We start from the raw sequence: 25,882 nt of genomic DNA, 5'->3' as shown, positions 1-25,882 counted from the left end.
AGTCCATATGATAGATTTTTCCATATAATAGACCCCCAAGGTAAACAAAGTTTAAAATGATCTAGTAAACGATCTGAATCTAAGCAAAAAATAAATAAAATTTATTTTTAAGGGGAATAATGTCTTAGTATTAGAATATCTAATCAATCAAATATGAAATATGTATTAGAAAAAAAATATTGCTGAAAATTTAGAAAACTAAAAAAATTTGACAGTTATGAAAATATTAATCCGCCATTTTGAACTAGAACGATTCAAACAGGAAGGGGAAATTCACGTCATTCTGGAACAAAGCTTAAAATGATCTATATCTAAGAAGCAAAAAATAAATAAACATTATTTTTAAAGGGAATAATGTTTTAGTATTAGATTATCCAATGAATCAAATAGGAAATATCAGGAAAAAAAATTATTGCTTAAAATATAGAGAACCAAAAAAAATTGACAGTTATGAAAATAATAATCCGCCATTTTTAACTAGAATGATTCAAGCAAGAAAGGGAAATTCCTGTCATTCATTAAGGTGGGTAGGTGGAGGAGAAAAATTCATTTCCTCCTTATTTGTGAAAGAATATAAGTGTAAAGAGTAGATCATTCAAGTTGAGGGCGGGGAAGTGAGAAATTATTGTTTTCTCTTCAATCATTGGCTATCAATCAAGCATAAAGGTGATGGGGTTTTCATTATTTTTTATTGTATGACCGAAACAATCTGCTAAAGAGAGAATGTTGTCCCCTTTTTTTCCCCGCCTCCTAAATATTACATGGTCAGGGGAAAAACTAATGTTTCTCAAGGACGTGCATCCTTTTAGACCTATTCAAATTTTCTATTTTCACTCCCCCTCCACGTTAATGCTTGCCGAGTTTACCCTTTTCTTGGTTCCAGCAAGTGCCTCTTTCACAAGTCAGCTGCATAGGAAAGGAGGGGGGAGGGGACTCAGTTGCAGTCTTTTGAAAACAATTCTCCCTCTTTCCCTGCATTCCAAATGCATTCCAATTCTCTAATGGTCACTCAGTGGTCTTTGTAGATCCTCTCTTCCCCTTTGTGATTTATGGGTTCAATGCATAAATCAGGGGTTCAGTGCAAGCTAGAAGAGAAAACGTCTCAAAAGACCCTTTCTTTTTTTTTTTCTTTTTTTAAGAAAGGGGAAGATGAAGAGATGTTTGTTTATTTTGATTGTTAAAAAGTGTCCCGGAGATCGATCCTTCCAGAAAAGGGACGTCCGGATATGGGACGTTACGCTGTATAATCTTGTAGGGGTACAAGATTTTTTTATTATTATTTTTTTCTTTAATTATGATTATTATTGAAGCATCATACACAATCACTTTGGGGTAAAAGCGGGATTTCATAAATATCAGGTCTGCTTTTTGTTTGTGTTGTTTTTACAAAACATCCTTTTCCTTGAAAATTGTGGAATATCAGGAAGTCGAGGAGTTCATGGAAAACCTAGAAATAAGTCAGAAATTGCTTCCAGCTTTAAAAGTCTGCAAATATTTTTTTAATACTAACAAAAGTCTGGTAACAATGGGTAGTCAATAAGGCATAAATAATTATGACATCAGCATAAATAATTATGGCATCAGCTATGACATCAGCATAAATAATTATGGCATCAGTTATGCTAATTTCTAGAATAACTTTTTGTTAAATAATTACAGACTAAAACTTAATACAAAAAAAAAAGTTTTGCTAACAATTTTTTGCATTAAACTGGGTCAACGTGATTAATCTAAATTATAAGTCCACTACCTAACTTCAAACGAACTTAGTTCTCGGGTTGAACTATATCAGTGTTTTTAGCAGCTTGTTATACAAAAATACTGTTATTTTAATTCAAAGTGGCAGAATTTTTTACAAGACTTCTTTTTCAGCAAAAACAATTGCTGCCACACCTGGAACTAAATCATCAGGTCAGCAAGGAACCAAATCTGCCAAAGGTTCTGCATCAAATAGTAAGTGAAAGTTGGCTTTCACACTGTAAACACGAAACAGACTTAAGTTATTAGGCTTAAATAAATTCAGTTAATTTTTTTTATACATTGTGTCTCAACGTTGTAACAAACTTTTGAGGAAAGGGTACATCATAAGGATTGGGCATTGCAAAACAACCCATCAACATGTCAGTCAACAGCACCTGATCATGAAGTGAACAACAGATGTTCAAAGTTTGTACAGTCATACCCTATGCATGCCTGACTTTGATGGATTGAGCATTGCAAAACAACCCATCAACATGTCAGTCAATAACACCTGATCATGAAGTGTACAACAGATGTTCAAAGTTTGTACCATCATACCCTATGCATGCCTGACTTTGATGGATTGAGCATTGCAAAACAACCCATCAACATGTCAGTCAATAACACCTGATCATGAAGTGAACAACAGATGTTCAAAGTTTGTACCATCATACCCTATGCATGCCTGACTTTGATGGATTGAGCATTGCAAAACAACCCATCAACATGTCAGTCAATAACACCTGATCATGAAGTGAACAACAGATGTTCAAAGTTTGTACCATCATACCCTATGCATGCCTGACTTTGATGGATTGAGCATTGCAAAACAACCCATCAACATGTCAGTCAATAACACCTGATCATGAAGTGTACAACAGATGTTCAAAGTTTGTACCATCATACCCTATGCATGCCTGACTTTGATGGATTGGGCATTGCAAAACAACCCATCAACATGTCAGTCAATAACACCTGATCATGAAGTGAACAACAGATGTTCAAAGTTTGTACCATCATACCCTATGCATGCCTGACTTTGATGGATTGAGCATTGCAAAACAACCCATCAACATGTCAGTCAATAACACCTGATCATGAAGTGAACAACAGATGTTCAAAGTTTGTACCATCATACCCTATGCATGCCTGACTTTGATGGATTGAGCATTGCAAAACAACCCATCAACATGTCAGTCAATAACACCTGATCATGAAGTGAACAACAGATGTTCAAAGTTTGTACCATCATAACCTATGCATGCCTGACTTTGATGGATTGGGCATTGCAAAACAACCCATCAACATGTCAGTCAACAGCACCTGATCATGAAGTGAACAACAGATGTTCAAAGTTTGTACCATCATACCCTATGCATACCTGACTATGATGGATCATGGATTACTCCGGATGGTTGCATGCTGGACAATATGGCATGAGGAAATGGTAACATAGGTAGATCTAATAAAACAGGAGAGAATAATCGATTGAAACTATTTGCATATTTATAGCAGATTAATAGAGTTCATAATGTTACAACTAGTGTTCAAAGTTTACACCATCATGCTCTATGCATACCTGATTTCAATGGAGTGTGGATTGCGGTTGCATGCCATGAGCCACAAACAATTAGTATATATTTAGTCGATTAAAAGAGTTCATAATGTTACTACAAATGTTGCAAGCTTGATCCATCTATGCATGCTTGACTTAAATGGGTTGTGGATTGCTCAACATGGTTGCATGCCAGGAGCAAACTATTGGCATATTCATAGTAGATTGATAGAGTTCATTAAGTTACAACTAATGTTCGAAGTTTGACTTACCCTATGCATGCTTGACTTTAATGGAGCATGGATTGCTTGGCATGTTGGCTACAAACTATTGGCATATTCATAGTAGATTGATAAAGTTCATTATGTTACAACTAATGTTCCAAGTTTGATCCATCTTACCCTATGCATGCTTGTCTTTAATGGAGCATGGATTGCTTGGCATGGTTGCATGCCAAGATTTTCTTTGATTGTGGTGACAGTGAGCCTCACCACTAGATCTATATTGGATTCCACGGTCTCTTAATGCAAAATAACTAGGAGATTACCATATGTATGTTCGTATTATGTGATCCTATTTATGCCTAATTTTGGAGCTTCGATTACTAGACTTAGTTGCATACTAAGAGTTTTTTTAATTGTAGTGGCAGCACAGGCCAGTCTCACCACTAGATCTGAAGATTTTACTGTCTCGTTAAATATGATAGCTTTGAAGGCACCATAGATTCAACAGACCCTATGCACGCCTGACTTTGATGGGGCATGGATTGCTAAACATGGTTACAGGGCAGGAATATCTTTGATTGTATTGACAGCCCATGCAAGTTTTACCTCTAGATCCATTACGAACTTCACAGTCTCGTAATAAACAATAGTTTGAAAGCTCCTCACACAAAAAATCAAGACAAATTGAATCAACAACCCTACAGTACTGTGTATTATAGTAGTGAAATGCAGGTCACCACCTGGCAGCGTACAATGGTTTTTCACATCATGGGTTACCATGTCATTCTCTATCCATATGTGTTCCATTTCTGAAGTTTGTTTTAATATTTTTAAGACACCCTGTATAAAAATAGTTAGGAGTTAAATGTCACATATTTCTTTACGTCACCACCCTTGTGAATGTCGCTTGTCACAATTTGGCTGCTTATGAACTCTTGGCTTTATGTAGGCAATTTAGTCCTAATGCTATAACATAATACTAATACTTTGGTAGGAATTGCCTTGTAACAACTTAACAAATAACACAATAGTATTTTATTTTTAGATGAGTCCTGAGCACATTAACAAGGTTTTCTCTCCCAAGTAAGGTTTTTCTATGCTTTTTTGAACCCCTCTGACTTTTGGCATCATCATGTTGGATTTATTGAGACTTCTATGCTTAAAATGATCACTTTTGCTCATATTGAAGCAAATGCTGACACTCTGCACTAACTCTGGTGGCAGAACTAACCTGAATAAAATTATTTATTTTTATATTTGACTCTACAGTGAAACCTGGTAAGTTAACCATCCCATTGTTTATGAGTTAACCACCTGTCTAAGCAAACCATGAAAGTAAGTGGGCCACTTACAAAGCTTCCACTGAACTTACCTAGTGTTTCTTAATCAATAAATTAACATTAATTTTCTCATGACAAAAAAAAATATGGGATACAAAAGAATGGTGTTGGGTATTTTGGTGTTGGTATTTATTTATTAACAACTAAGAATAAAATTTCTTATAGATTAGTAATTAGTTTTAAATTCAAACTGCTTCAGATAAATTTCTTTTTATCAAACCATCTCATGTAGTAATGTAGTTTCAATTATAGTTGACTTAACCCAGCATTAAGCAGTTTTAAAATTAAAATTTAATTTTTTTATGTATTAGAATCTGAAGTACCTGAGGAAAAGGATGACACCTGGTATTCAATATTTCCAGTTGAAAATGAGGATCTTGTGTATGCTCAGTGGGAAAATGATGTTATTTGGGACAGTGAGGTTTGTATTCTTGTACTTGATTTTTCATAGTTTTTGACCGATTTCTTTCAAATTTTGTACTTTACACAAAGAAAAGTTTGTGTATCTTACTATTTAAAAATAACCAATATTAAAAAACAATAATGAATAATTTATTATTAAAAAAAATTTTTTGCATGGAGTTATTAGATAAATGAATAATATAATTTTCTGCAAAAGTTTTATGATTTGCTTAAAAAATAGGGTGAAAAAAAAGTAAAGGTTAGGTAAAATACAAAAAATCTATATTTTGCTGAGGTTAGGGGAAATACAAAAAAAGTGAAATTATTAGGAGGTTCAATTTTTCAAGTAGTCTCCTACCTTAGCTGACAGATCATATTTTCCAAATTATGGCTACACCCCCCTCTATAATGCAATGGTCAAAAATCCAAACCTGTAAAAAAAAAAAGGTATGTTTTTGTGTCTGATTCTGCAATGATATTAATAGTTAGTCCTAATTAACTAGCACATTTGAGATCTCTCGTTTGAATCTTTGAGATTAACACTTTGTAAAAAATTCCATCATTAGAACAAAAGTTATTAAAATTTTTAAACTATATTTTGCTTTTAATATGTGTTTCTGCACTTCGTATAAAGTTGCTGTGTACCCATGAAATAAAGTGAAATATTTTTAACCCAATATTTTTATGTATAGTAATATTTATGTTCATCTTAAATCAGTGAGCATCTGTTCACTCATTTTTTATAGAGTACATTACTATGTATATAGTAAAATGTAGTACTCGTTTATTATTCTTATTGTAAAATTAGATTTAATATTGGCTTCTCTATTCATTCTCTATTGGCTTCTCTATGGGTGTAATCATTTTCTTTATTTAAAAAATGCATTATTGTTCTTGAATTGTTATTGATTTGTATTAATTTTAACAGGCAATGGAAAAAATACCGGAACCTAAAATTCTCACTCTTGATCCAAATGACGAGAACATAATTTTGGCAATTCCAGATGACCCAGATCCAAATTCCTTAGCATCAAATGAGCCTGTCAAGGAAAAAAAGGTAAAGCTAGTGATTTAAGAAATTTTCTCCTTCTGCAGTTTATTGCACTTGTTTAAATTTTAATAATCAGCCATATTAATGTTTGATAACATATCATATTCTTTTGTTCCACTTTATATTACCTTATGACCGCCGAGTTGAGCATCGGAGTTAAACATTTAATGCTTAATTTTAGGACATGGCAAGAAAATCTAGGATTCTATTAGGAAAGGCTGGAGTTATATCAGAGCCGGAGCCCCCCAGTCCGGTAAGATCTGTATATATTTTGTTAATGTTTTAGTTGTTTCATGTAAATTCATTTTATTTTAAATTTATTATTCGTGATAATATAACGTTAGTTAAATTTTAATATTTTGATTTTGGTTTTTGAATTCATTCTATTTTTTTTATCCTAGAAATATATGAGTTATTGTTTTGCTTAAAAATTAATTTTGAACACTTTTTATGTTTAAAATGTTTGTGATATTTCATTGCAGCCCCCTCCACAAAATACAAAAACAGATCCTTTTAATATTTCAAATGATGAGTATTATAATCCAAAAATGACACAAGATTCCGCCTTGAAACCAAATGTAGGAGGAAACCTTATCCAAGTAAGTTCCATTTAAAAAGTTTTTAACAGATTTCAATTTAATTTTATTTCTTGTTTATTTATGGAGTTTATTTCAATTTAATTAATTAGTAAGTTACATTTAAATAAATATCATCACAGTTAACTTTGAGACGTAGTAAAATTTTATTTCAGTAAAAAAAATTAAAAAAATTTTTTTTGAAATTTTATTTGCAATCAAATTTTGAACTTATCGTATCACCCATTTTCAATGAACTGGAAGATAATCGTTGGATAACACTAGCAGGAAAAAGGTTAGTCTGGAAAAAACTTGAGAAGGCCAAGGGCTGTCATGGGAGCCATTGATGATGATGGAAAATAATTGCATCGTGCTTTAAGTGGAAAGATATTTTATTAAAATTTTGTGAAATTGCTCTTATTTCTAAGCAGAGAAACTTAAACAATCAGTTACTTAATACAACAGTAGTTGTAGTAAATTATTCCTGTATCAAAAACTATTTTTTGCATTAATATTCAACAATCAAGTAGTTTAAATAAATTAAAAAATAGATGAATTAAGCACAAATTAAAGGTACATGGATACCACAGTTTTTTTTTTAAAAATGGCGAGAAAATTTATCGAATTTCGTTACGGTTTTTTGGTTTTCCGGTTTTCTGATTTCCGGATTACGGGTTCTGTACTGTATAATAAAATTATGGTAAAATGAAACATATTAAATATTTAATAAGTATTATATTTCTTAATTAATTTTTTTTGTGATTAAAAATTGTTTTTCAAAATGTCAAGTAATTTTTAAAAATAGACAATTCAGCAGTCTCGACCATGCATTTATTTATGTTTATAGCCAGATTGAAATATTTCAAAGCAACTCAAACATAAATATGACTCCGTTTTCTTTACTAGGTTGCAATCAGATAATATTTATTACTTAATTTTACACTTTTTAATTACTTTTTATTACTCTTTTTAATTTTAAAATTAGAGTTTATTTTTAATAGCCTTAACTATTATCAAAATTGTTTATTTTTAGCACTCTATCCCAGCCATAGAGCTGACCCAACCCTTTTTCCCGACCCATATGGGTCCTCTTAAGCTGAGACAGTTTCATAGACCTCCACTGAAGAGATATTCACATGGTAGTCTTGCACAACCTGGTTTTCATGGAGTTATTCCTTTATTGAAACACATCAAGAAAAAAGCAAAGGTTTGATTTAATTTTCTTTATGCACACTATTTTTGTTATTATGGTTGAAGATTTTTAAAATGCAAATGTTTGAACATAAGACTTTGTATTATATAGATCATTTCACATATTATTTAACTACCGACCAAACCAATGTGTATATATATATATATATATATATATAATTATTCTATATTCAGAAATATCGCATTTATTGTGAAGGATGTGTCCTGATGAAGACCTTTACGTTTTCCCATTAAAAGTTTTTCTGTTTTATTTTATTCTTTGTGTTTATATATATATATATATATATATATATATATATATATATATATATATATATATATGTATATATATATATATATATATATATATATATATATATATATATATATATATATATATATATATATATATATAATATACATGAAACAGATCGAATTTTTTTTTAAATAGTTTGAGTATTTATGATTTACAAAAAAATTATTAAGTATAATTATTTACTGAGCATTCGAACCAATAACTAAAAATTTTATCAGTTTTGGTTTGCTTTAGAATTAATGCAGTTTATAGAGAATAGGATGGCGTTATCTGAATCTTCTACTGTATATGTTTAAGTTTTTGAAATTTTAATTAATGTAAGAAACATGCTTCCCAATATTTACGAAGAACCATAGAACCTATAATAATCAGAAAATTTTATTTTGGCTAGAAATAAATAAATAAAATAAAATGCTTCAGAATTATTGGAAAATGTTGCATTTTCTTACCAAAACTTACAATGTTTTTTTTTTTTTTTTTTTTTTTTTTTTTTTTTTTTTAAATAGCCCCGATGAAAACAGTTTACTCATATTTTCTATTAATTTAAGGTAATAAAAGATTAAAGTATTTTTCTATCGCAAAAGAAATTAATTTTAAAATAAATAGTAACAGTCTCGTCTTTATATAAAATAAACTAAATTAGTGACATTAAATTATAACTTAACTTATTAACTTAATTATAACTTAACTTAACTTATATTAAATTATAACTTATAAAAAATAATAATAACTTATAAAATATAATAAAAACTTGCCAACCCTGTCTAATTATGATATTTTTCAAGGTGCTTAAAAATATTTTTTGAGTGCTTGAAAAGTGCTTAAAAGATGCTTATTTTTTGTTGAAAAATTTGGTTACGCACCCTGTTAAAAATATAAAGTGGAAAAGTCAAATTTGTTCTTGTATTTTCAAAGAGTGACAAAATGGTCTCTGATTATATTATTTTGTTTCTTGATTAGATGCGAGAGCAAGAGAGAGAAGCATCCGGTGGTGGGGAAATGTTTTTTATGAGGACAGCGGAGGATTTGACAGGGAGAGACGGAGAACTGATTTTGGCTGAGTACTCTGAAGAACACCCTCCTTTGCTTTCACAAGTTGGAATGGCTACAAAAATAAGAAACTACTACAAGCGTGTAAGTTTTTTATTAGAACTTTAACATCTTATTTTGTGTTAATAAATGTCATAAAATCAACTGGAACATTACTAAAACACTTTTGAATGAAATTAACTTCTTTTTTTGCAAAAAAAATAATAATAAAATTTTAATTGCTTTTAGACATGCTTAAAAAATCCTTAAATTTGTAAAGTTGTGCCAAATTTTAAACAAAATTTAGTATTTTTACAATAATTTTTGTTAAAATATTTTCCAATATAATTTAATAATTTAACTTTTTAAAAATCTTTTATAAATAGTTGGCAAAACTATATTATCCATTATAATTATGTTTTTACATTTTTTTTTTAAATTTAGTAATTATTTAAATTTATTTACTAATTTAAAAAACAGTGGATTTAAAAGATTATTAAGAAAAGTTGTGTGAATGGGTTAATATAAAAATAAATTTAATAGATTCTTTTTATTTTTATTACTAAGTATCAGCCTTGCCTAAAAATTGTGTCATTTCTATTATTGTGGTGTGGTTAAATGTTCATCTTTTACTTAACTTGTTTGATGTTTTGTTTTTTATCATTAGATGCATAAAACATTGTTTCTGCAATTGTTCTTATTGGTTTTAGAAGAGTAAAAATTTGATGAATTCTTAGCAAATCTTTGAGAGACTATACTTATTGAATTTAAATAGAAGTCTGTAATTCATTTCCCTGTATTTTAATTTTCATTAATTTCTTATTAATTATTTACTAATTATTATTACTGAAAATTATTTCCAGTCCATAAATTAATATTTTCTAGGATTATTTCGAGGCATTTTTGTAAAGTAAAGATACTTCACTGATATCAGCAAAGGTAAAGTTTCTTTGAGTCCATTGGCAACACTAACTGTAACTTTAAACAGTTTACTTCTCCCTTGAGGTCATTTTACGGTGAGCCTTGTTTGAGCAGCATATCTTTATCATGTCTGTATTAATTCAGAATCTGCCAGATGTGAAGTGGGTTCTGTAATGCACTATCTTCATGCAAGAGGTCCAGTGGATATTCACAATGAAATTCTTTCTGTCTACGGAAACATTATGAATCGACAAAATGTAAGTCTTGTTTTCTCTGAAGATAACACGGATGTTCATGACGAAATCAGAACGGATAAGACATCTGTGATCACTGATGCTCTGTTTTGAAGAACAGAGGAAACAGTTTGAGCAAATAGACATTTCATATTGAAAGATTTGTTTAAAATCATACCAGACTTGTCTATGATAACTTTATAAAACAGTGAATATTACCTTAGGGTACTTGAAATAATGAGCTCGATAGTTTCCAAAAATTTTAATGGAGGAACTCAAAAGAAAGGGATGGGCTACACGCTTGACTTCCTCACACATTATACAGAAGCTGATTGAGTTTCTTAATCACATTGTTATTGATTAAATGTAGTGGTTTGTTTTCAAGCAGAGAAACGCTTGTTCTCCCACAGGACTTCAAACCAAAGCACTATTAAAAAGTTTTAAATGAAAAATTTTAGATCATCCACCACACAGCCCGGACCTTGCACCCACTGACTTTCACTTATTCTTTTACCTGAAAAAATATCTTGCAGAACAAAGTTCTATCAGGGTGCGTAGCTTTTATAAAAAGTGCTTAAATGTGCTTATTTTTTATTTATGTGCTTATTTTTTATTTATGTTGTTATGTTATGTTGTTACTTATGCTTAAAGCCCTTAAAAGTGCTTTTTTTATTTGGTGTTTGTAAAAAGTGCTTAATTTTTTATGTTTTAAGAAGAGATTATTTTTTTTTTGACGTATCGATTGTCGTTCTAAATTACAAAAAATTCATGATTTTTATAATTTTCTCTGCAATATTTATCAGAAACTAGTTATTTTATCACGATTATGTAAAGTTTTTGAATTTTATTGATTTTATGTTTCTAGACTAAGAACTTTAAAAGGATCGAAAAAATAATTTTTGTTACTGCACAGATCCTAGTTATGACTTTTTTTTTTTTTTTGGAAAGTGATTAAAAATATTTTTTGAGTGCTTAAAAGGTGCTTATTTTTTTATGAAAAATCTGGCTACGCACCCTGTCTATGACTAACAAAAGCTCGTACCTAGACTTAACAATTGCTTTGGTAACAGCAATAATTATGTCAATAAATAAGCAATTTGTAATGATTTTTAATCAATTAAAATTTTTTCAAGTGAGTATGTAGCATTGTATCTTTACTTTTCGAAAATGCCTCCTATTTCTACTACATAAATATATAATTTTTAAATGTTTATATAGTTAAATGCTTATTTTATGATTACGAACATAGTTATATGTTACGTTAAATGCAAATGCTTAATTTATGATTAAATTAGATAAAAGTGTTTCATTTTTATATTATTTCACTAAAAAAGGTTAAATTTTTGAATAATTTGCAGAAACCTGGAAAAGACAGTGGCGCTCCTGAATATAAATTTGGAGAAACCGCTTATGCCCATACTTCACCCTTTTTGGGTGCTTTAGCACCTGGTCAAAGTCTACAATCTTTTGAAAACAATTTATTCCGTTCTCCTATCTATGAACATGAATTTCCTGATACAGATTTTGTTATAATACGTTCAAGACAACAGTAAGTTATTTTTATGTACTTTATCCATATTCAAACTAGAATAGTGACATAACCATAAATAACTTTTTTTACCATTATTATTACAGTCAATTCGCTATAACTCGAAGTACGATAACTCGAATATTGCTATAACTCGATTTTTTTATGAGGTCCCCGACCCTTTTATCTTCAATTTCATGTTAATTATTCTTGATTACTCGAATTTTACTCCCTTTAACTCGATTTTTTTGGGATCTTTTAAAGCAAGAAAAAAAAAACCTAGGAGCTAATATCTTGCCCCTTCCTTCGCAACACACACAATGTCTTTCGCACTCTTCATGGAGAAGCTAAAGCTGTCCCTCTTGAAGTATGCGAACAGTGGTTAAATGAAACGTTACCAAATTTACTTCAAGGATACAGTTAAAATGATGTTTTCAATATTGATGAAATGGGTTTATATTTTAAATGTCTTCCAAATAAGACTAGGATGTTTGAGGATGAAAACTGCTCAGGGGGTAAAATGAGCAAGGAACGTTTGATTGTCCTAGTTGGAGGAAATGCGTCTGGGACAGAGAAATTGCCCTTACTTGATATCGGAAAATACCGAAATCCCCGATGTTTCAAGAATATAAAAACGTATCCTTTGGATTACAAGTCTAACAAAGAGTTTTGCATGACATCAGTTTTATTTGAAGACTATGTAAGAAAATTGGATCGGATATTCTTCGCTAAAAAAGAAAAGTGATACTCTTTATGGATAAATGCACAGCACATAGTGATCTTCCTAATTTTAAAGCAGTAAACTTGCAGTTTCTCCCGCCAAACACAACAGCAAAGTTGCAGCCGATGGACCAGGGTATCATAAAGTGCTTCAAACAGTTTTATCGTAAATGACTTGTCAGAAAAATTATCTTAAATATTGTAAGCAATTGGAAGATTTGTAATTAATAAGCATTAATTAAATAATCAGACAAACCGAAAGTCCAAAACCGAAACTAACGGTAAGTCGAACTTCCGATATGTCGAAGTTTTTCGTCTGTCCTATCAGATTCGAGTTATCGCGAATTCACTGTATTATTATACTAAATTATCAGGTGTGTTAACTGTTGTAAATCTTAATAGTTTCAACTTTAAATAATCAAGATTTCAATTACTTGTTGGATTAATGGATGGTTGGCTGAATGTAAACAATAACAAACCTCCTAAAACCAGAAGAAATTTTAAAAAACTTCCAGTGTATCCCTCCGCTTATGGTATGCCTATGAGGCGATGTGTTAACAGGCTTAATATTCTAAGAAGTTTTATTATTGTGAATTTTGTTTAAATTCACTTGAAATTTTACCATTTATAAGGAATCATCTGTAATTTATAAATTCTAAATGGTCGTGAACCTAAAACGAATTTAAGAAAATAAATATCACAATATAAATAAAATGTAAAGTTTGCCACATTTTGAGTTTCATCCCTTATTTGGCTAAAATTATGTAAATATATCACCATATGTTATTTTTTGGGTGGCATCATAACATGCTTGCTGGGTCTTTGAATTCATTTGTTATTTGTTTCGTTGAAAGTTAAATTGAAAGAACACGTGATATTGCGAATACTACTAGTGTAATAATACTGAATGGCATGCTTTTCCAAGCTTAGGATTAAAAATCAATTAGAAGTACTAACTCGAAAGTCTTGTCGGTATCTCCATCTAACTAACTCCATCTGTTCTTAGCTTTACATGGTCAAACAACCATGCGTAATCTTTGTGTATTGCAAAATTGTTAAATTTTTTTTTAAACTTTTAATAATAGTTTTCATTTTTTTCCAGTTATTTTGTTAGAGAAGTTGAGTCTATTTTTACTGTTGGCCAAGAACTACCACTGTTTGAAGTACCAGGACCTAGCTCAAAGAAGGCTAACAATTTTATCCGCGACTTTTTACAGGTAAAGTACTAATCATTTTTTATTATTTCAAAAGGAACAAAAAAAAACTTGATTTAATATTAGCCCTATTAGATTATGTTTCACTTAAAATTTAATTTCTGTGCAACATATGATTTTTTAAGTAAAAAAGAAAATCAAAAACTTTTTTAAATAGTTTTTAGTTTGTTTTGACAATTATTATTTTAAATTATAATTACTGTTTAATATTTTTCCAAAACATGTATGCTTTGTGTTGCTTTAGTTTTTGCATTTTTTCTAAATTATGATATAGGAATTATATAAATTATGTTTATTTATTACTTTAATTTTTTCCTCCATATTTTATCTAAAATTTTTATTCAAACTTTTAATTTTTTAGTTTAGTTCAATTTATTTCTCTTTAAGCGGGCCTGCTAAGTTTTTTAATTTTTAGCTAAAGATTTTTTCCAAATGCTTGGATAAAATTTAGTTTTAGCGTTTTATTAAAAAAAAATTTGGTAAGATTCGTAGTTGTTCTAATATTCTTAATTTTTCAAGATAAGAAATATTTTGTCCTTATTGGTCCTAACTGTTATCTTTTCATCCTGATATTCCTTGTTTTTGTGTTTGTTCTGAACATTTTATTTTTTAGGAGCACTAATGCATATTTTAAAATAATTTATTTGAACAATTATTCTCTTGTTGAAAGTTCAAATTATTATTTTAAATAATTTACTGAATTTTATTTGACACAAAATCAGCTTCTCAAAATTATTTTTTAAACACACTATTTTTTTTAATTTCACTTTTTTTTTATTTTTAAATCTCATGCTTGATCATGTGTATAATCAGCTCCTTTTTTCTTGCATTGCCTTCTTTTAATTGATACACATCATATTTGATCATAGGTAAACCCAATTTTTCTATAAAGAGAAAAATCCTAAATTTTTTTTTGATAGAACACAATATTATTGGCATTTGCAGAAAATAAGATTTCGTTTCCTCTGTAATTTTGATGGTATTAAAAAAAATCATATTTTACCCAATACTTCATTTCATGCTCATATAAAGTATTATAATTCATATAAAGTATTCTCTCTATATCTACGTTGAATTAATTAATAAAATTTTATCCTTTTGATTGCTAATCTAATTAGACTTTTGTGTTTTCTATATGGTGAATGCATGAGTACTAACTTAAATTAAGTCTACTTGAATTCTGTGTTTCAAATTTTGCTTGAAATCTTGATTATTTGATTCAAAATTATATTTTTCACTTATTTTTTATAGGTTTTTATTTATCGTCTATTTTGGAATAGCAAAGATAATCCCCGTCGTATCAAAATGGAAGACATTAAAAAAGCATTTCCTTCTCACTCAGAAAGCAGCATAAGAAAGCGATTGAAACTCTGTGCCAACTTCAAACGAACAGGTTTGGTTGATTTTTTTTTTTTTTAACTTAATGCATGTACTAATGCAGGGGTCTGTCCAGACATTTTGTGAAAGATCCAGTTTTTGTGAAATTGTGAAAAAATTACTCACATTCTTTCGGTCCTGCTTTTATGAATTTATGCAAATAGGGCAATTTGTGCAAAAAACTTTTTCAAGGAGTTTTTAAATTGTAAATCAATACAAGATTATGCTCAGTACTGTAAAATTATAATTAAAAATATTAAATTTTCAAAAATAAACAGCAATTGCTGCTTCTAAATTAGAGGTGCAACATACAAATATTTGGTATTTAGCCTATACTGCTGAATGCAGGATATTCATTTCGGACGATTAATGGAAGAATCATCTGTCAAAACTTAATTTGTGTTTACATCCATCTTTCTTGTTTTTTGCCCTGGGAAGGGTCTATTCAATTAACAAAGCAATAATGAAGATAAGCAAATTTGTGAAGGGTCCGATTAAAAGATAAATCATTTTATGAAGGGTCCGTTTTTAAGTTAAAATATTTTGTGAAGGATTCGTTTTTATGAAAAGATATTTTGTAAAGGGTTCGTTTTTATGAAAAGATATTTTGTGAAGGGTCCGTTAACAGACCTAAATTTCTTCTAAACAGGCCCTTGCGTGTCATTTACTTCTCTTTCTAATTAACTTTTTAACTTACTTAAATGAATTTGATTTTACAATTTATGAATACAAAGGAAAACTTATTTGGCAAATCTGCTAATGCATAATAGGACGTCAAATATGGCATAAATGGTACTGGGGACATGAAAAAGAAGTTTTGAGTTTAGCCTTTGAGTTTTTTCCCTTCTTAGAAGGAAATAAAAATAATACTGACACTTTAAAATTACACTGGTGCATTTTCTTGTGACAAGTGACAAATCAGTTCAAACTAAAAACCTTCATTTCAAATGTAACTCTTTTCTTTTTTGAAATTATTGTTTTGTCTATAATCCTAATAAGTTTGCAAAATACTAAATGGGTAAAAAGACTATTTATACAAATTTAAAAAACGTTTATATGTATCCAAAGACGCTGGTTATCTATTGTAAATTCACGACAAATATAGTAAGTAATGGCTATGAAATTTTTAATTATTAAATACATACATATATACGACAAATACTTGCCTTACATCATAGTAAGCTCCAATTAACAATCTAGCTGTCACACCTGGCTAGCAGGAGAATTGATGTTTAACTAACTAATTAAAGCGTTCCTCAGTAGAAGGTGCTGTTGTAATAATAGAAATATGTAATGAAAGTTCTAAGTAAGACCAAACAAACAGAGAATTTATTGTTTATTTAATATCACAAATTATTATTTTTCCAACTAACGTCCCATTCACACAGGGCCTGACATCATAAGATGAACAAAAATCTAATTTTTCCCCTCTGATTAAACTGCTTTCAGGCTATAAGTCGACAATTTCAAAAAAGCAGAATTCCGGGTGCATGGTGATTAACTTGTTGTATTAAGTGGTTATTTTTGCTAATCCTTAATATTAGAAATGGTGTAAATTAAACAAGCCTTTTTAATTTACGTCAGAAGACTGCTTTCTGACACCTTTTTCCAGTCCCCATGTAAATAGGGTGTAAGAGACTATCTTTACTCTGATTTATTTATTTTCAATATTTGAGATATCATCTAAAGATTTTTTTTTATAGAAATTTATAATTTTATAATATTTTTTTTTCAGGTACTGATTCTAATTGGTGGGTTTTAAAAAGTGAATTTCGTCTTCCAACTGAGGATGAAATACGAGCAATGGTTTCACCTGAACAGTGTTGTGCATATTATGGAATGCTTGCTGCTGAACAGAGGTTAAAAGTATGTATTTTATTCTAATGATAAGCATATTTACTATTTGTAATGATAAACATATTGCTTAGGGCCAGGATAGCCTGGTTGGTGGAGCACTGAGCCCATGTCCAAGAGTTTGTGGGTTCGATCCTCACCGGCCGATGACTCCCCGTGTAGTAAATTATGGCTAATGCACTTTAAATTTGTCGAGTCAAAGTCCTCCATGTTCTCGTAAAAAATCATACTTTGGGGGGTACTGATCCAGGAGTTTCCTTGTCTTCTGGATTGGTTCAAAATTACTAGACTACAGAGTTGATTGTTAGTAGTCATAAACCTAAAATTGGGTTGGCTGTTCAACGACGGATATAAGTTTTAAAATGAAATATTAAAACATATTGCTTAAAGGTGCTTTTTCATTCGATGTTTTCAAAATAGTTTATTAATTGCATAAAATACTAATTGTATAAAATATTTTTGGTTTTTATTGTAGTCTTGTTATACTGTATTTCTTACTGACATTTTCAGTATTCTTGAATTATTTTAATGAAATAGAAAAATGAGTATAAAGTAAAAAAAAGTGTTAGTTCAGAAGCTTTTCATTATTTTAACATTTAGCAGATGCAGCTAGAGGTCTTATGTGATTCAGATTTGTTGCTTCAAAATAATATAAATATCTCTTTATCATTTTATTTTAAAAAAATGAAAATTGAAAATTTTGTAATCTCAGTTTTGTTAAATATATATATTCACTGTGGAGTCTATATAATAATTAACATCTACCCAAAAATGTGTAGAATTAATACTTACAGTATTTTCATTTCAAAATTATTTAAAAAAAATTTTTAAACTTTTCATAGTTTGTTTATCATTTTAAATTTTAATAAAGTTTAATAGATCATTCACGTATTTACATTTGTAATACGAATTTATTAAGGTTTTTTTATTGTGCTTAATTCTCTACAAATCTTTATCAATTCAGTATGATCTTTAATCTTGTAAATGTTTTTTGTTAAGTATACATTTATAAATAATTTAATCAAATGATTAATAATTTAAAAAATAGAATGAACAGCTTTTTATTAAACACATTAAAAATTGTGCATAAAAATTTTGTATGCACAGTTAAAATAAATAAAATCAATGAAAAGGATTATAAAATCAAGAATAGAGTACTATTCCAGAAACTAGTTATTTTATCATGATTATGTAAAATCTTGGAAAAAAATTTTGCACTTTGTTTATTTTTTGAAATTACCTGAGAAGTTTCAACAATAGGAAAAAAATATTTATTACACTGTATATCCAATTTATGATTATTATTTTTTTAAGAAAAAGGCTTAAAAATATCTTTGAAAAAGTTCTTATTTTTTGGTGAAAAAAATTTTCTGTGTACCCTGTTGAAATGGTAGTCTTGTAATAAATAATTAATATACTGTATTTTTGTTATTTTAGGATGCTGGCTATGGAGAAAAATCCCTATTTGCCCCTGAAGATGATAATGATGAAGATATGCAAATGAAAATGGATGATGAGGTTATTTTATTTGCATAAATTTAATTTCTTTTTATTTAAGCAAGCTAGCTAATTAATAATAGAAATTTATAAATTGTTGTCCCACACTGAGTTTTTATAAAATTTTACTATGCATAAAAATCAAAAAATGCAATATCCTTGAGGAATAATTTTTCGCTAATTAACCAACATGATACCTCTATGAGCATACCCATAACATGTTGATGCTTGATAAAAAAGTTAGATTTATTATCTGTCACTTTATGTAATTTGCAGTCAACTGCAATAACTTTCACTTCTGTAACCCTAAACTAATGCTGCCAAACATTTTTAAATTGCATTAATTTATTTTTTTTAAAAATTTTATAATAAAATTTTTTAAAAAAAATTTGTGATTAATTTTTTTTCAGGTAAAAGCAGCCCCCTGGAACACTACTAGAGCATTTATATCTGCAATGAAAGGAAAGTGCCTTTTACAGTTGAGTGGCGTTGTTGACCCTACTGGCTGTGGAGAAGGATTTTCATATGTTAGAATACCTAACAAGCCACAACAATCAAAGGTATTCATTTCCTTATTGTATTTATCTTTACTAAAACCGTTTTCTATAATCAGTATAGAAAAACTAAATATCATAATGAATGTAAGATATAATGAATGTAAGATAACATGTAATGAATGTAAGATAACAATACTTGCCTTCATGTTCTTGTAATTGAAGGGAACTCAAAAAAACAAAGAAACTAAGTCAAGAGTCAGATCAAGCTTGTTTTATTAGAAAATCATTTTATTAAAGTATGGAGAGGTTTGTTCATCATACTAAATTATTATACTGTTTCGCCTTTAAATAATATTAAATCTTGAATTTAGTATTCTTTATCTGAACTGCTAGTCCTGAGAGTTCCGCAGTAGACTGATCATTAAGACAGAGTTCCTTGTAGAACACCGAACTGACAATGAAGGGAATGAAGGGAACTCAAAAAAACAAAGAAACTAAGTCAAGAGTCAGATCAAGCTTGTTTTATTAGAAAATCATTTTATTAAAGTATGGAGAGGTTTGTTCATCATACTAAATTATTATACTGTTTCGCCTTTAAATAATATTAAATCTTGAATTTAGTATTCTTTATCTGAACTGCTAGTCCTGAGAGTTCCGCAGTAGACTGATCATTAAGACAGAGTTCCTTGTAGAACACCGAACTGAAGCATCACTGACTGTGGTCAGTGTGCAGGTGGGTGACCACTTTGATCAGCTTAAAGGGACCGAGGGTGTGCGGTATTGGTCCGTGTCAAATTGTTCTACTGGGAAGTGCTTGATTTCTCTCGCATGCCTTTGAGTTGCCGAAACATAGGAGCAAAATTGTGATGGCATGCCTTCAGATCATTTTCATGAATGTTCCCCAGACCAACGCCACTAGCCATTGTGCAGCTTTAGTGTAACATAAGTCGGCAACAACAGCTAGTCCTTAGAACTAACGATATCTTTAACGTAAATTGTTGCCATTTTTTTATTTTAAGTTGATTTATTTTGGTCTTCTTAACGTACTTTTGTTTTCAAGAAATTTTTAATAACACTGAAGTATAAAATAATAATTTTGAAAAAATTAACGATTTATTAAAAGTATTAAATTTTAACAGTCCATTAATTGAACTTCGTTCAGCTTTTTCAACAAACAAGAATTTTAAAATAGTTGATTTAATATCGTTGAATTTTCTGTTTTAAGTTAACAAAGAATGCTTTTTTGATGTTTTAAAAAATTTTTTGTCTTAAATTGTGCATGAGAAAGAAGAAAAGCAACACAATCTTTTACTTCCTTTTCCACAATGCTAATTCCATAGTTGCATTTGTGAATTGAAACAACAAGAAAAAAATAAGAGTAATCATACTCTTAAATTCTATGCAGAATTTTTCCCTGCTAAATTGATCGAAAATTATTATATTGTATGTTTTAAAAATATTGTGTAAAGTAAATTTTATGATAAAAATATTTCTTTATAAACTTTGATGTATTTGTAGGAAGAAATGCAAAATCAAACTCCTGCAAAGAAAACCGTGACTGGAACTGATGCTGATTTAAGACGTTTATCCTTGAGCAATGCCAAGCAGCTTCTTAGGAAATTTAATGTCCCTGAAGATGAGGTAACACTTTATTTTAATATTATTTAAAATGTTTATTTTAAGTGTTTTCTCATGCATTTTACATAACTTTACTGCACCAAGTTAAGAAAATAATATTAAAATTATTTAATATTTATTACATTAAAATTATTTAATATTATTTGTAATCCATTATCAAATGGAATGTTTACTAAATAGTTACACTTATTCAATACATTTAATTATCCATTAGAAATTTAAATAATTTATATTTTAATAAAAACCCTAGTAAGAAAGCTTATGTGGCAATATAAATTCAAGCATTTTATTATTGTCAACTGAGCTTATTACGATTATAATGGTACAAGTTACATTTATTATACAAAACCATTTATGTATATTATTTAAGCTCCTGTCAAACATAGATCTTAATATAATTCTGAAAGTAATAACAATACAACTTCTTTGTTTTAAAATAATTATCGTTAATCTAAGAAATTTTGAAAAAAAAACTTGCTGTATTGCATTTCTATACCCTTACTACCAAAAAATTTATTTTAAGACTTCTTTCGATTTATATTTTTTATGAAATAAATTAATTATTGCATGTTGAAAAAATATATTCATATGTTTTAAATTTGTTTTTTAGACAAATGAACTTGAATTGTTAATTGTTGTTTATTGTTAATAATTATTTTAACTAACTACATAACTATTTGTTCTTAAATGTTTTTTTTTCTTTTTTGTAGATAAAAAAACTGTCTCGATGGGAAGTAATTGATGTTGTCCGCACATTATCTACTGAACAAGCAAAAGCTGGAGAAGAAGGTATTCTAATAATTCAATACAATTCTTCTTATATACAGAAATAAAAACTTAAGTTCAAGAAAACAGTTTCTGTAAATTATGCATTTGTTAATTTTTTAAGGAAAAAAAATTAACTTGTTCTTGTTAAAATATTGAGTATAGTGGTGTTACGTTTATATTTATCGTTCTGAAAAAGAAATACATTTTACTTATCATTTGTGTACCATTTATCTATAATTGTTTACAATCTAAAAAAAATTCTTTTAAACTAGTGAAATTCTCTTTTTTTTTCTTTCTATTTTTACCTTTCAAAGAAAAAAAGTCATTTTCACTTTAATGCATTCTAACAATTCAATCCAAGATGCAAAAAAGAAACATAATGCAGTTATAGCATATTGCTGTATCTAATGTTGTGTCATTACCTTGTTAAGTTTATCAGTGTTTTTGCCTGAAAAAGAAGTTCTTTGCAATTCTGAGTACTAACTCTTGTTCTACGGCTAAATGCTTTGTAAGGAATATTATTCTTTGTTACCTAAAAAAAATTTTCTCTTAAAAGAGAAAAAATAAATCATTATTTTAGTTAAAAACTAAGCACCATTATTATTTTTTTAGCTATGAGTAAATTTGCTCGTGGAAATCGCTTCAGTATTGCTGAACATCAAGAGCGTTATAAAGAAGATTGTCAACGCATTTTTGATTTACAAAATAGGTAACTATTAATTCTCTATTACTTATAAATATTACTTTATTCTTTTTTTAAAAAAATTAGCTAAGGTTTATAATTTTACATATTATTTATGGAAATTTTGATCAGTATTTAAACTTTTCTTTAAAGAAAAAATCTTTGAATTTGATGTTTTCAGAATAAAGTTTCTAAAGTGATAATTTTTTAACTATTCTAAAACTCAGATTGTGATATAAACTTTGTAGTATTTATAGTATTTTCTTAATTACTTTTGATAAAGTAATTTTCCTTTTTTTTTTAATTATTTTTATAAACTTATTATTTATATAATTTTATTAATAGAAGTCTCATAGGTTTTACTAATTTTTCATTGATTGGTTAGATTGCCATAAAAACAGTCTTCTGTAATTTAACTTTAAGAAATGTTCTAGAAATATTCTGCTTATTCATTGAAATAGAAATATAGAGTTCACAAGATATTTACAATATCAACTACATTATCAATTAATATTAATTTGTCGACTATTTTTCACACATAAAATATATGAAAAAATTGAGAAATTATGAAAAATTAAAGGGCAAAATTGTGAAAAATAATACAAATTATCTCTTAATTAGAAATTGCAGATTTTCTTATACCCTCACTTAGGGTCATAAACATTCAATTTCCAATGAAAGATTATTTTTAGAGTTAAAGGCAATTTTTCTTGGAAATATTGATTATTTAACGAATTTTTTTTGGAAGAGATTTGAAGCTAATTGGCAAGCTCGTCTAGAGAGTTCAAATCTTCCCTTTTTATTGCTCGGTGTAACGGAAGTAAGAATCCTTGTACCAAATTCCCTACGAAAATCTCCAATATAAAATTGCAAGTAAAATTTAGTGGTTAGTTAACATAATACGCAGCTCTGTGCTCAATAGAACAAACTGCATTTATTTTTCCAATAAAAATGTATACTTGTAAAATTAGTCTTCTGTCTGTTTATTCAAAATTACTGTTTTTATATGAATAACATGTTTTTAAATGGCAAACACTATAAGATCGTATAATTTAAGGTTTCTCTTCTTTGTAATTTCAATATAAAAAGTTCTATTTTTTCACTTAAATCAAGGATTTATATTTAAATCAATCCTTTTGAATCGAGAATTTTTATTTTTCATTTCGCTGAGACTCCAAATTAGTTATAATATCAAAATACACTTATTGTGTAAAATTAGCGAAAATTATGGGGTTTTATAACTGAATCCGGTATGATAAGATTCAGATTTAATCATCGTTAAAATGGATTTGTAGGAGGGTTATTCATAGAATTGGAATGGTTCAATAATGAGACTATCAAATATAAAAAAGTTTTTGAAGCAAAGGTTTTCATGATTAATAGTTCTACAACTCTGTATCATTCTCAAGGCTTCTATTTAGCAACATGTTTACGTGTCTTGCAACTAGTGAATTGGAAAGGTTTGTGTGGAATTTAATCAAGTAGAAAAGTGTTTATTTCAGTTTTAAGAAGACATTTTAATTTTAGTTAACTACTTCAATTTTAAATTAAATGAGTAGTGGTAATCATAGTTTTAAAATGAGATAACATTATTGTTTTTTTTTTACATCCTTAAAATTAGAGCTTTAATTTTATTTTCAAACAGTGCATTGATTTTATTTACTATTGGTTTAATGAAAACATACTTAATTACTTATTATTTATGCAAAACTCTCACAATTGTAACGTTTTTTAGTTTAAATCACTTGTAGTTTAATTTTTTAACTCATGAGTCACCCTTAATTTAATTTTTTTAGAGTTCTTTCCTCTAAAGAATTGTTATCTACTGATGAAGACTCAAGCTCAGAGGAAGACTCTGATATTGAAGAAATGGGTAAAAATATTGAAAATATGCTCTCTAATAAGAAGACGAGTTCTCAAGTGAGTCTTAACATTAAAAATATTTCACTTGCTCTTGTCATTATTTCACGATTACAATGAAACTACCATAGCCATACTTATCATTTAAAGTGATGTAAAAATTAAGAGCTATGGTTATTGAATGAAAGATTTTGTTTAAAAATGTTTATTTAACAATATAACAGGTTTTAATAATCCCCATGACAGAATTGCAGCGACACGACGTCATTGTCTCAGAACGTTATAGAGTTCTTGAAAAAAGATTTTTATTTCGAAAAGTAACAAAAAATTTGTTTTTCTTTTCTACAGAATTTTACGCATATTTGAATCATGCATTTAGATAAACACTTTTTGACGCCCTCAATTCACGCCGATAGTATTGTAAATTGATGGATGCAATGTTTCTATTGCATTTTCGGGAGTTGATATTGATTTTAAATATCCCGATATATTTCAAACAATATGAAAAATTCAAATGGTGCATTTGAGTATTTACTTTATAAGGCAGTAATTCTATCAAATTTTTCGGCAGTTATTGCTGTTGATTTCTCCACAGTTTTAAAATCCGATATTTTTTTTTATATGATATTATTTATTACAACAACCTAGTCTCGAAGCGAAACGCGCATTCGAGGAACCCGATTTGGGTGATTTTGTCGATGTTCTTTTTTTACACAATTGCTGCAACGGATTTCATGATTTTTAGTTATTTTTTTATTGTGATAATTGCTTACAAAATGTGAAGAAGGAAACAATTTGTGCGTTCTCCCCCAACAAAATGCGAGAATGTTGCCCATAATATTAGAATAAAAAATTATTACATGTTCAATTAAAAGCAATTATGTATTTTTGTATATTTTTATATATATATTTTTGTAAACACCAAGCTTTTGTTATTTTAAATGGGTAATATATATGTTTGTTATTATTAAAAGTACCTTAAAGAAACATATTAGTGCTAAAGATTTTTGTCGCAGAAGCTCTTAAAAATTCTGCCACAGGGTTAATAATATTAATTAATTCAGAGTGCGTAGCGTTTTTAAAAAGTGCTTGAAGGTGCTTATTTTCGATTATCGTTTTTTAAAAGCCCTTAAAGGTGCTTTTTTCATTCGTAGTTTTTAAAGAGGTCTAAATTTTCCCTTTACCCTGTTGATTTTCGCCACGTATTATGCAAAAACTCACTGTTCATATTGTTCTATTCAATGTTTTCACAATTAATTCAACCCCAATCTATTTCGGCGTACCGTCGGTCCTCAGCGTATGAAAACGCCATTCGTTTTATGATTCAAAATTTCATGATTTTTGACAATTGTCAAAAACTATGCTTGCAAAACTAACAAAACTAATTTTTTTTTTTTTTACATGGCGGTTAAATCCGGATGAAACCGTCAATTGTCAAAAACTTGCCAACCCTGCCTAATTATTATTTTTTTAAAGTGCTTAAAAATATTTTGGAGTGCTTAAAAAGTGCTTAAAAGGTGCTTATTTTTTTGATGAAAAATTAGGGTACACACCCTGTAATTATACTACTAAAAATTAAGTTTGGTGATTGACCTATATTTTGTATGAAATGTATGAGTTAACTTTTTTTATGTGTATATATTCATGAAATAAAAATATTGTTATGAATC

The 25,882-nt window shown here is 28.6% G+C and overlaps 1 protein-coding gene across 9 annotated transcripts in view; it reads left to right on the top strand.

Annotated features, from left to right (window-relative positions):
• Taf1 (TATA-box binding protein associated factor 1) overlaps positions 1–25,882 on the top strand; it is a 69,058-nt gene that overhangs the window by 25,451 nt on the left and 17,725 nt on the right. For 5 of the 9 annotated variants that reach the window (XM_087164570.1, XM_087164572.1, XM_087164568.1 and 2 more), the window contains exons 11-27: positions 1,873–1,953; positions 5,171–5,280; positions 6,190–6,318; positions 6,494–6,565; positions 6,795–6,911; positions 7,921–8,094; positions 9,355–9,528; positions 11,936–12,126; positions 13,928–14,042; positions 15,291–15,432; positions 17,152–17,282; positions 18,708–18,788; positions 19,178–19,327; positions 20,783–20,905; positions 21,613–21,691; positions 22,283–22,379; positions 24,149–24,272. In XM_087164570.1, the coding sequence (XP_087020696.1) occupies positions 1,873–1,953; positions 5,171–5,280; positions 6,190–6,318; positions 6,494–6,565; positions 6,795–6,911; positions 7,921–8,094; positions 9,355–9,528; positions 11,936–12,126; positions 13,928–14,042; positions 15,291–15,432; positions 17,152–17,282; positions 18,708–18,788; positions 19,178–19,327; positions 20,783–20,905; positions 21,613–21,691; positions 22,283–22,379; positions 24,149–24,272 (2,090 nt within the window). The remainder of the gene's footprint in view (positions 1–1,872; positions 1,954–5,170; positions 5,281–6,189; positions 6,319–6,493; positions 6,566–6,794; positions 6,912–7,920; positions 8,095–9,354; positions 9,529–11,935; positions 12,127–13,927; positions 14,043–15,290; positions 15,433–17,151; positions 17,283–18,707; positions 18,789–19,177; positions 19,328–20,782; positions 20,906–21,612; positions 21,692–22,282; positions 22,380–24,148; positions 24,273–25,882) is intronic. The other 4 variants (XM_087164576.1, XM_087164573.1, XM_087164574.1 and 1 more) reach the window with 1 other exon arrangement.

This window comes from Parasteatoda tepidariorum, chromosome 5, assembly GCF_982258835.1.
Source record: "Parasteatoda tepidariorum strain Cologne lab strain chromosome 5, Ptep-v5.0, whole genome shotgun sequence".
Classification (NCBI taxonomy): Eukaryota; Metazoa; Arthropoda; class Arachnida; order Araneae; family Theridiidae; genus Parasteatoda; species Parasteatoda tepidariorum.
Note: the sequence above shows the minus strand (reverse complement) of the source record. Positions and strands in the feature narration are given on the sequence as shown.